This window comes from Notolepis coatsorum (assembly GCF_963971535.1).
Source record: "Notolepis coatsorum genome assembly, chromosome: 3".
Classification (NCBI taxonomy): Eukaryota; Metazoa; Chordata; class Actinopteri; order Aulopiformes; family Paralepididae; genus Notolepis; species Notolepis coatsorum.
Genome location: NC_140167.1, coordinates 42,020,661 through 42,033,429, shown reverse-complemented (window position 1 = coordinate 42,033,429; position 12,769 = coordinate 42,020,661). Strand labels below are relative to the sequence as shown.

The window sequence follows — 12,769 nt, the reverse complement described above, 5'->3', positions numbered from 1 at the left end:
AAAAATGGTTTGGTTCCGGTTGCCGACCGACCCTGCCGATTTAGGTGCGACCCAATTTATTTTATGAGTTAAAAATAAAAATAAATTTTTTTTCTCAATAAAGTTTCATAAAAATCTTAGTCAAACCTTTAGTATTATGGATATTAAACAGTCGCTGTGGGAAAAGATTATAAAAAATGTAATAAAATAAATTCCCTACCTACCCATGGCCTTAACTGACAACCAACAGGAACCAAACAATATTTTCTTTTATGCCTAGTCTACTAGTAAGTCGCTTTGGATAAAAGTGTCAGCTAAATGACTACATGTAATCCATTCCCAGAGGCACCGGTCAGCATCCTGGATTTAAAAAGGTGCACTTGGCGAGCTCTTCGATGGTTTGGAACGAAGACCATGTAGACTCAAACCACAAACACCTGCGTGGAATAAGCAGGTCAACTTGATTGGTTATTACACTGGAGGCGCTCTCATCAGCCGGCAGAGAGGACGCAGACGGTGTGTGTAGACCCACCTAATAAAATACATGCTTTTCCACATAATTGTACATGGTTGTGTCTACATAGTCAGGATGTAGAAGGTCTTACAGAGTGCACCTTTAACGCCTGCTAATAATGCATTATATAGCCTGCATAATACACACAAATGTGTTTCCCGGTTTAAGAGGGTTAAGAGGAAGGCCAGGCTCAGACTCACTCAGACGCCCACACTGGAAAAGGCCCCAGTAGCCTACAGAACAATGTTCTGGTACAAGTGCAGCAGCAACAACAAAAGAGGGATTGTTATTATGAAAGATGTAGCCGTGTTGTCGACTTGTGACAAACTGCAATCCGGTATGTCACAAACACAGTGGCTTGGTTGTTTGGCTGGGCACTGTGTGGACACAGGAAGCAGCAGAGTTTGTACACTGTGTGCTTTTTCATCAGAGGACCACAGCTTGAAGGTCAGAGACCAGGGTGATGAGCCCTCAGGGAAGACGTGAAGTGCTGCCCCTCGAGACGGAACGCGTCACCAAAGACGATGGGCGAAGCGTACAACTGCATGTCCGTAGAGGACGTTAAACAAAACAATGGTACTACTGACTTCCTGCCCTGGCAATCAAAAATAAGGTTTACGGTTTCTTTAAAGTTGAATGGCTATATGTCATTCATTCATTCATTTAGTCAGGGGAACGGAATTAGGCTTACTGTGAAACATCAGTCACAAATAGACGCCTGTCCCAAATAAAGGCGCATTTTTTGTTACGCATTTTGACAAAAGGCAGGTCTCGACTAGAAGCCCGGTCTACATTCATTGTTTACCCGATTGCCATTGATGATTTAGTTTAGTTTTTTACATTACCTTTAATGTACATTAAAAGCTTCACCTTCTGAGCGACAACTATGTAACCAACATCTTTATTTAAATCACATTTTCGTTCATTTAGCAGGTTACCATTAATCTTGGTATCCAAGCTGATAGAATCACTGCATTAATGGAAAGAGCAGAAACCAAGTCTTATCAGCCATCTTTTCTTGAGCAACACCGGGGATCTGGTGCAGTGATGTGTTAATAATTAAATGATCCATAGATTGGTTCTTTATTTATTCTATTTTGATGTGTACATGCTGCTACACGTAATACACCATAAAGACATGCATGGTAGGCAGGGACTACAGATGAAAACGAGCTCATTAGCCAATTCTGGCACATTTACATTGATGTGGAGAAGATGTTGATTAATGTGCACTGTCCCTGTGTGAATTTATTTTATAAATACAATATTCATACTGGTTTAAATAAACAATTGGATATTTCCCATCTTTGCTGAGCAGGATTTTTGTGCAAAAGGAATTAGAGTACCTGTCCCATATAAAGGCGGGCGAGTTCAGTGATTGAAGGGAATAAAGAGCCTGGGCTATTCATTGAAGTTTTACGGTAGGGCTGTCATTCTGTCCACACTGTGTGCACCTTTCTCCATGATACAGTAGATGTGTCTAACACAGGCCACACTACTAATCTGTAACATTCAGCTGTCAAGTTTCAAGCAGTCGCTCCGCTATGTGTTATAATGACACTTCAGGAATGCTCACAGCCGAGGTGTGAAAAACATTCCCTGTGAGAATCTCTCTCTCTCTCTCTCTCTCTCTCTCTCTCTCTCACCCCTACGACTTCTGAAGTTAGTCCGTTTAAAATGGTTACTGAACCAAGAGCCTGTCGCTAGATGAAATATTATGAGCCTGTCGCTAGATTAAATATCATGTTGTGTGATATTACCAATCGAGTAGTGTGGTTCAACGATCCCAATACGGCATCAAAGATTCCAGTGAACTTGACTGCACATGCCTACAGTGTGTGTATTGAAATTCAAAACTGTATTGACGATTATCCCTCTCATTCTCTTCCCTAGAGCTCTTGTTTTTTTCCCCCTCTCCGTTTAACTGGTGGTATGGCTACAGGCATTAACATAATGGCTTGTTTATTATAAAATGTGTATTTTGAGCCAAACCAAACTGTGTAATATATAGTCTATAAGTCTATATGGGACAAATCTATTTGTAGTACATACATTTTTCGAAAAATCGAAATGAATCGTGACCTCAGAATAAAAAAAAATATCTGAAGTGTTGTACGTTGTCACGCACCCTATGGTCAAGAAAAGAGACGTTGACTTTTGTTTTTTTACAGCATGCATGTGTTACGAACGAAGACCAGCAAGTGCCCGAAAACAAGGCATTAATATCCAGAACTCATCCCATTAGAGATTTGCTGATCAAACATGACTGTCTGTGGAAAATTTCCAAGCGAGCCGGGCTCGTCGAGAGAACTGAACAGGTGATAATATTAAAACACCTGTGTGGGCGAGAAAGGCTTTGTGCAACGGTGCACAACAAAAGAGGTGCGTGTGTGTAGAAGGCAATCACATGGCAATGATGGCACGTTACGTATGGGCGAGGTGTGTCTGGGGGTGTGAGAGAAAGCTAGAGAGGGAGAGAGAGAAGGATGGGGTCAACTCAGATTACACAGCTCCCATTATAGCATCCAGTACAGAGACCCGTCAGTTTCAATGTTACTCAGTAGAGTAACCACACACACACACACAGCTCACTTTTCTGTCACAGAAGCATCAGCCCCTGCCTAGCATCCACATGATGACACTGTATCTGAGCTGTTTTATTGATTTCCATAAACATCCCTGGCACATCCCTGGCCTGTTGGCAGAGGGTTGACAAGACGAACGGCCACAAGAGTGACACATGCCCAGCGCCGGTATAGAGGGGTAGTGGCAGTCTAATATTCGATGTCTCCGTTCCGCATCGAGACGGACATCTCTCTCTAGCCGTGTGTTCGTTCATTGATAAGATCGTAGAAGATAGATGCGTGAACGCTCCGTTTGAGGACATGAGAGGAGAACAGAAGAATGTATGGTATCTTGACAGCTGAAAACAGGTTCACCAGCCGCAGCCGGAGGCATTTGGCTTCAACAGCTAAGCCAATATTTTACAGTGCCTAGCCTAAGACTGAGGCAGCATACTTCCGAGTTCTGACTAGCACCAATCTATCGGCCAAACACTGGTATCTGCCAATATTTGCAATATTATATAACGGATGTTTATCTGTTGTGTTGCATTCATTTTGCAGCGGCTAAATGTTGTGTTGATTATTTGTGGTCTGACTCAGACGTCACAACAGTAGCCTTCTCCCTGCAGGAGAAGAAACCACTGGCTGGACACGACTCTGGGGCTACGGGTGCCGCGCTGCACACGTGTGCTTTGATTTCAAATAAAACATTGGTATCTAGGCATCGGCTATTGGCCCGATTGTTATTTCACAATCGCAGCGTCCCTAGTTCTGACCCACTTCTCATCTCCTCTGTTGCGTCTGCTGACTGCCGAGCTTACTTCCTCTCCGCCCAGTTGCCATGGGTGTAGGCAGGGTGTATAGTAAGAGGCTGGTAGACACCCATGCCAAGTAGGCCAAGCACTGCAGGCTACACAGCGAGGCTCCGTGGTCTCACTCCAGCTGCAGTGTTCCTTGCAGCCTTCCTGTTGTGTCAAGAGCGATATGCTTTCAATGTATAATGAGTAGCTCTGAGAGAGAGAGGTTTAACTGAGGCCATGGGCTGAATCCCATTCCACAACGTTATCACATTCAACGTCCCCTGGTCTCCGCCATTCAAAAGATCCAAGTTCACTCTGTGCGCTATCTTGGAATAACAACTATGACTTGATTGATTGTCCCAGAGTAGTGGAACACGACACAAGATCTTGCAGGTTTTGTGAACTAATTAAGCAGGAAAGTTGATCCCCGTGTGGCTGGAATTACAATTTGTGTGATTAATTACTTACACCCCCCCCCCCCCACCCTTACATTCTATCAGGCTTGTGAATGCATATCGACCGTGGCTACATGTAAAAAAGGGAATATCCTTAAGAAGTGGAATGAACCCAAGGAAACGTGAGAATCTGGCCAGGCAACATGAGTCTGGGACCTTGTGGAGGGGCTGGGTGCATTCCAGACTAAACACACGCAGGAAGATGGGAACATGATTAGGCTACACTATCGGCCGTGGCGTTTACGGATCGTAGATAGAATCAGAGGGCTGTGCTCTGTTGGAAGTGGAGAGCACGTGTGGGTATCTCTAGCGAAGCCCACTTTCCCACATCTTCGACTCCACCTGCTGTGATCACTTAATATAATCGCGTAACAAAGTTGTAGGCCTATTGTCGTTATTAACATACATTCTCTCTTATCGTTAGGTCATCAAACGTCTGCATGACACTATATCTGCTAGTTAGCATTCTGTGAGGCTCAAATTAGTCCTTTTTTGTAGTCATCCAGACAGACAACACAACGCATTATTATGACATCATGATTAAAAGCAGTAAACACACCAACGCACCGAGGCTTACCCCCGAGATACCTCTGTGTTTGTTTCTCAAAAACTAAGCGAGCAGAAGCGTCTGTGAGCATTAGCCATCCAGGCATTTAAGATTAATGGATTTTTAATAGTTGTGCATTCACTTCTCAATTATGTGATATTATGTGTATAGTCGGACTTGGAATACAAGAAAAGTTATCACAGCTTCGGTTGGAGGAATAAGAATACGGTAATGTTTACATTGGCGTGACATGGGAGATTCCTTATATGGGCATGGGCACTGGTATCCCCGTCTACCTGGTCGAGAGCAACCACTTCCTACTCCATCTATGGGAAAGAGAGTGAATGAAACTAAATAAACTATGTATACTAAGTGGAGGCGCACCAAAAGCAGATACGAGTACCAAGTAGGGCTTGATGAATAAGATTATTTATTTTCTTTCAATGGCATATCATGATGAGATCATATCGAGATATCTTGATACACAATTAAGCCCTAAGCTAGTACCAAGAAAGTAACATAGCCTATTTGGCCAGTATGAATACTATCCCAAGTAGGTCTAGGCCTTCAGAATGTCTCCAGTAAAGTGCATGTCTTGAAAAGTATCTGTATGGTAACAGCTTCATTTTCCAACTGAGTGCAAGTAGTAGGCTACTTAGAGGCCGGCTCCATGCCGATACTCATACAACAGAACGGCAATTCCATGCAAATGTCAACCTCACCATGAAGAAAATTAAAACAACATGATCATAACCAAACTAATTTCAAATGTATCATCAAGGTCTATATTTTGAAGTACAAAATAGATTTGATCGTAATATTTATGAGAATGCATGTTTTTTCACACTACAGGAGGAGACACAATGATGTAAAAATTTATTTTTCGATTAACCTAATTGTATGACTTTCTGAATGGCCAGAATGGCAAAAAAATAAATCAACAGATATTTTTCTAACCTCGCCTTTGGTCATGAAGGGCTGTTGTATCAATATGTGAATCAATTATGTACTTTGTGTCTTTCCATTGGCAGGTGAAGCATGCTGTTATAATGCCCCTTTATGGGACAGCGAATGTAACATCCATAACGTTTTCCAGGAAAAGTTGTCATAAAACATGCATCTGGAATGCAATGTCAACCAAACTTCCTAAGCAAAGCTAACTTTTATAAAGATGACATATTAGCAACAATTAGTCATTCTGGTCTTATTTTTTGTATTCTTTACAAGTGTTATGGATGTTACCGTTATGGATGTTACATTGCAAGTGACGGATGTTACATTGTGAATGTGTGTTGTTAAGTCCGATTATGACCCCTTTGTTTGAAGTATAATTTACACATTTTAGTTACACTTATTGAGATAAAGATGAGCCTGCAATAAGAAATGTTGACCTTTTGGATTTTGAGATAGGTGACAAAATACACAGCGTTATGGATGTTACGGAAATTGACAAGCTTTTCGGACTCACTGAACACATGATGAAAACTCTGTGAATATCTTTTTCAAAGAATAACATGTTTATTATCACTTTGTAGGGAAGGGTTTGAGGTACCCAAAAAGCACATTCAGGAAAACCTGGCATTTCCGCTCAAGGAATGATCACAAAAAAGTGCTGTTATGGATGTTACATTTTTGCGTTATGGATGTTACACGTCTGAAATAGACAAAAAACTCTATCAAAAATGTGTGTTGTCCGATTATGACCCCTTTGTTTGATTTAAATCAGAAGTATTTTATGACTCCTCGTTTGATTCAAATCCAACATATTCCCAGACACAACATTGGTGGTCTAGGCAGAGCAGTGTCCACGTTAGCCTACTGCTAATCGGCTGCTGTTGGCCATCTCCCCCTCGCGTCTGCTCAGCCTACAGGTGTATTTGTTATTGTTTTGCCGAGTAGCGTGACAAGAAACCCACCCCAAAAAACACAGAAACCCCAAATGAAACCAAAAAGTAAATGAGTATTATTCCAGTATTATTCCAGGGACGACATTTCAAGACAGGCCCCAGGAATGAAGGATGCAGTGACCATAAGAGAAGGAGTCAAGCAGAGGGTTCAGAAACACCACATGTCCATGTCCCTTATGGAGGCTTACCGCTGCACTTCCAACCAAGAGGACAAGTCCTGGGTCAGTTTTGATCAGATTCGTGAACACCTCAATCCTCACATGGATAACAGAGGGAGATACCATTTCTCTGAACCAGTCCAGGCAGAGTGAATTGGACTTGATTTTTTATAACTTTCTTTTTCATGGTGAGGTTGACATTTTCATGGAATTGCTCCAAAACTCATTTTCTGATTTAACCTATATTAATATTGCTGTTCTCTGTAGAAAACACTTTTGTTAATCAAATAAAGAGCTATTTTCCAAAAACGTTGTAATTTATTTTCAGAATATTTATTTTTTGTAATTTTTGTGATGTCACAGTATGATGTCATAATAGAACATTCTAGAACATGTCACAGTATGATGTCATAATAGAACATTCTAGAATGTTACATTTGTGATGTCACAGTATGATGTCATAATCGAACATTCTAGAACATTTGTGTTCTATATATATTCAACAATTCTCTCAGGCCATGGTTAGACTAGTGTTTTTGTAGTCGTTTTTGAATACGTTTGCTGGCCCTTTTACACAGAAATGCGTTTTTTGGCGGATACGTTGTGGCCCTACTGAAAACGCTAAATTGTGTTTTCCGTTTTTGAGTAGCGCCAAAACTCGCCGTAATTTGCACGGAGCCGTTGTTGCGAAAACGCCCATGCGCAGTAGATACCATCTGCGTGCCCTCACCAACGTCCTTGCGCAGTAGAGTGTAACCTACAGCCCGTGCGCAGCACCGTGTATCTCTCCAGTCTGGGCTGTCTGTCTGTCTCGAGCAGCACCGAGCAGCAGAGCCCCCCATGCCCCGCGCGCCTCATCTCTCCTGCCTCGAGCAATGCCATAACGCGCATTCATAACGTTATTTCGCGGGACTGTACATTGTAACATTAACACAGCCCAGCTGTCAACTGTAGGCTACTTTGTAACTTTCGGGCGTTTTATTCATAACAAACATTGACGCGATACAAAATAACCTCTAAAACACTGCTAGAATACACAAGCAGTTAGGGTGCGCTGTGTTAACTTACAATGTACAATCACGCAAAATAATGTTATGAATGCCCGAAAACATTTGTGATCACAGTATGATGTCATAATCAAACATTCTAGAACATTTGTGTATCTATTCAACAATTCTCTCACAGCTGAGTGTGGCCGACAACGGGGACGAGGGAGAGTAACTGTCTACCTCCCTGCGCATGCTCAGTGCTGAATTCGAGACGAGATCCGTTGTGGTCTGACCAAGCCTTGTTCTGACAAAACGAACGCGATCAAGGTGCAAAACGAATGTCTAACTCGGCTGCGAAACTCACCTGAAAAACTAAACGAAAAACAGCCTAGGTGTAACTCCAGCCTCAGCATTTCCTGGCATTTTTTCAGACTACAACATGAATCCAGACTGGTTTGACCCTCAAAATGATAGTGTTTTTTGTCTATTTCAGACGTGTAACATCCATAACGCAAAAATGTAACATCCATAACGGCACTTTTTTGTGATTCATTCCTTGAGAGGAAATGCCAGGTTTTCCTGAATGTGCTTTTTGGGTACATCAAACCCAAAGTGATAGTAAACATGTTATTCTTTGAAAAAGATATTCACAGAGTTTTCATCATGTGTTCAGTGAGTCCGAAAAGCTTGTCCATTTCCGAAACAAATCCATACCGCTGTGAATTTTGTCACCTATCTCAAAATCCAAAAGGTAAAATTATTTTTTACTGCAGGCTCATCTTTATCTCAATAAGTGTAACTAAAATGTGTAAATTATACTTCCAATTCAAATCGATGCCTTGTCAATGTTAAGTTAAGTTTCCAATTGTCTCTCTGAATGTAACATCCATAACGCTGGAATTATAGTTACTATGGGTGCACCTTTAGTACCACCACCAAGTGACAGTTGTGATTGGAGGATCAAGAAAAGAGGGCAGGATTTGAGATAGGTCAATTGGATTATTCACCTCGTTCATACAGCATTCTATGCTTTAATTCCTCATCACCTATTTTCAAGCTGGTTGTTCCTAGGAGCTCAACCCTCTCTTTCTCTCTCTCCACACACAAACAGTTTTCATTTCAGATGTGCCGATCAAGCACCAGGCAATGTTTGCTTTTCCAGTGAGATGTTGAGTATGTCTGTGGTTTAGCCATACTCTAGTCTCAAGATACGACGATGAACATGTTTTGTCAATCTGAGAAAATGGACACCATCGACTAATGCTGCTGGTGGTGTGTGTGACCAAACAAAAGAGAGAGAGAGAGAAAAAAAATCAATATGGGAGGAAATAGCAGGAATTTTGACAGTTTAAGAAACAAAATCTATTCTTCTCACCACTGTTTCAAATTCAAATGGTTTATTTTCTTTTTACATTTCCAATACTGTTGCAAGGAACAATAATTTCACAATCGTAAAGTATACTTAGGTCTGGGCAATTAATCAGATTGTATTTCCAATTACGTAATTTTGGCTTCCAACAATTATGAAAACAAGATCATTTACGTTTAGCCAGGTCAAGCCTTTGAGCCAGGTCATGTTTTTGAGTTGAATTATATTTAAAGTTCAAGGAAATGGACAGTTAGAAAGCCTTTTTTTCTTTTAAATAATAAATGCATGATCTTTCTAAAAATCAATGAGTAATAATCATGATCTCAATTTTGACCAAAGTAATCATGATTATGATGACACACACACGCACACATGCGAAACAACTGGTGTGTAGGATGCTGGTGTGTAGGGTACTGGTGTGTAGGATGCTGGTGTGTAGGATGCTGTGTGTAGGATACTGGTGTGTAGGATACTACTGGTGTGTAGGATACTGGTGTGTAGGATACTGGTGTGTAGGATGCTGGTGTGTAGGATGCTGGTGTGTGTAGGATGCTGGTGTGTGTAGGATGCTGGTGTGTAGGATGCTGGTGTGTAGGATGCTGGTGTGTAGGATGCTGGTGTGTAGGATGCTGGTGTGTAGGATGCTGGTGTGTAGGATGCTGGTGTGTAGGATACTGGTGTGTAGGATGCTGGTGTGTAGGATACTGGTGTGTAGGATGCTGGTGTGTAGGATACTGGTGTGTAGGATGCTGGTGTGTAGGATGCTGGTGTGTAGGATGCTGGTGTGTAGGATGCTGGTGTGTAGGATACTGGTGTGTAGGATGCTGGTGTGTAGGATACTGGTGTGTAGGATGCTGGTGTGTAGGATGCTGGTGTGTAGGATACTGGTGTGTAGGATACTGGTGTGTAGGATACTGGTGTGTAGGATACTGGTGTGTAGGATGCTGGTGTGTAGGATGCTGGTGTGTAGGATACTGGTGTGTAGGATGCTGGTGTGTAGGATACTGGTGTGTAGGATACTGGTGTGTAGGATGCTGGTGTGTAGGATACTGGTGTGTAGGATGCTGGTGTGTAGGATACTGGTGTGTAGGATACTGGTGTGTAGGATGCTGGTGTGTAGGATACTGGTGTGTAGGATACTGGTGTGTAGGATGCTGGTGTGTAGGATGCTGGTGTGTAGGATGCTGGTGTGTAGGATGCTGGTGTGTAGGATACTGGTGTGTAGGATGCTGGTGTGTAGGATGCTGGTGTGTAGGATACTACTGGTGTGTAGGATACTGGTGTGTAGGATACTGGTGTGTAGGATACTACTGGTGTGTAGGATACTGGTGTGTAGGATGCTGGTGTGTAGGATACTGGGTATTTGTCTGAAACAATAGCTCATTGTAAGTCTGGGACTCCAATGAACCACAATGTAAATCCACTACAATCAAAAGATAAACTTCTCCACTGGCTCTCTTAGCCAAGAGGAGACCATCGTGGTTAACAGTGGTCATGTGACGGGTCATGGCAGGCAGACCACAGGACCCCCAAGCAGCCACAGATCATGATCAAGATCAAACAGTGAGAAGAGGATGAAAGGCAGTGCTTTGTCGGAACACATTTTTTGTGGTTGTGTTTTTCAGGTTGAGGGGTTCTGGAGAACTTTGTCCAAAAGACCCATGCAGTGAGCCGAGCAGAGCTGAGCCGAGCCGGCCGCCGATATAATCCCCGTCAGTCTCTGAGGGATAGCCATTATATCTTTACTTGAAACGACAGAAACGTGTCCCACTTCCATTCCACATGAGAGATCTGTTACCACATGCCCGACAGTCTCTCAGTGATGTCAGATGATCATGGGGCCACACCTTGTTACACAACTCCACTTGGTTACGTCACTGCTGCACAGTCTGACACACTGATTGAGAACTTGTGCTGCCCTCCCCTCTGTTCAGGATGAGGGGACGTATGATAGCGGTATCGCGTTAATACATTCGAAAAGGACTTGTGTGATGGAAATCTAGGCCTAATGGATCATGAGTGACCACCACATAAATGCCATCGGTTTTATTTGTATTTCCTTTTCTAATCCTATGGGACTTCAACGCACATGTGTGAGCTCAGATTCATTTGAGAAAGACAACCCAACTTCTTGGTGAAGGAGGGGCCAGGGGCCTTCACAACTTTGCAACTGCAAAGCCTGAATGAAACAACATCCTATATCGTCGAGACGCGATGAAGAGAAAGGCAGAACTTCAGGTGGCTGTGAATTCAGCATGACTACCAAGTACCAACAACAGCCCCATAGTAGCAGGCGAGCGGTGCAAACGTTAGTCTAAATTAGGTATCTCTGTGATGTGACGCTAATGTTATCCTATGCTCACATTGAATGGGAGGAGGGGGAGGAAACCCACACAAGTAGCTAGACATGTGCCGACTGGCTAGGCTACATGTTAATATGATGTGTTTGGATGTAAATGGCTATCTGCACACAGTACTATGAGCTAACCGTTTGGCAAGGAAAGCGCTGCGCATCACTAGGCTTTGCCACCAGAGGCCATCTAGAATGGATCCAACAACAAAAGCTCGAATGAAGAACGATTAACCAATATATGTATTTTCTACAAACATAATACATTAATAAACGTTACCTGGTCAATGGGGAGATTGATTATTTCGCTGATCGGTTGCAATAAAGTGGATCCCGTGCAGGATGCCGTTTGAGTAGCCATGGTTGGTTGGTTGGGGGGGGGGTCTGTGTGAATCCGTTCTCTCCTTTCGATCCACTCTCTCCTCCCTGGCTGCACCGCTGTGCTGCTGATAAACAACCGCTCCTGTTGCTGTTGATGCTGCGACAGGCTTCACTACTAGCCTCCTCTGCCTCGACGGCTGCCTGTCATCCACCACGGCCACAGCAGAGAGGCGAGAGCCACAGCGAGAAGGGACAACAAAGATGGTGGGGGCGGAGATATAGCAGAACCCGGCCCACATACAAAAAAACGATATTTGGGCCTATCACGTGGAGAAAGTGAATTCCATCGACCAATCAAATCCTTTGAAATGGCAGGAAGACTTTGATTTACAGTGTTCAGGGCAAATTGAATTTGAATGTACAATGTCGCGGCCCCGCCCACGTTTACTGCGTTCCATTCTGGCGAAGAAAGCTGTGAGGAGGGGCGTGTTGCATCTGGGCGCATCTGGGGAGATGTAGGGTCGCTGGGTGCATCATGATGATCTGAATTGTTGTTATATATCATCTTACTTTTATGCAGTACATAATAACAGATACCGCCAAATGACTGGGGTGTGTGTGTGTTTCAAGTTCAAGTTTTTTATATGTTAAATATAAGGTAATGTACATTGTACATACACCCGTTATGTATTATTAGTTTATTTGTGATGACAAATACAGAAAGTACATCAGAAGTCAGAATGTAGGCCTATTGTTTGTAGGTTAATTAAAGAGAATAGAGTGACTGACTGTAACGTTAGGCCACCTGGTACCCGA

The 12,769-nt window shown here is 42.8% G+C and overlaps 1 protein-coding gene across 1 annotated transcript in view; it reads right to left on the bottom strand.

Moving 5' to 3' along the window:
* The window catches only part of mboat2a (membrane bound O-acyltransferase domain containing 2a), a 161,822-nt gene extending 149,640 nt beyond the window's left edge, over window positions 1-12,182 (bottom strand). The window contains exon 1 of the mRNA XM_084311625.1: window positions 11,913-12,182. Coding sequence (XP_084167751.1) covers window positions 11,913-11,993 — 81 coding nt within the window. The 5' untranslated portion in view covers window positions 11,994-12,182. The remainder of the gene's footprint in view (window positions 1-11,912) is intronic.
* Window positions 12,183-12,769: the final 587 nt, after the last annotated feature.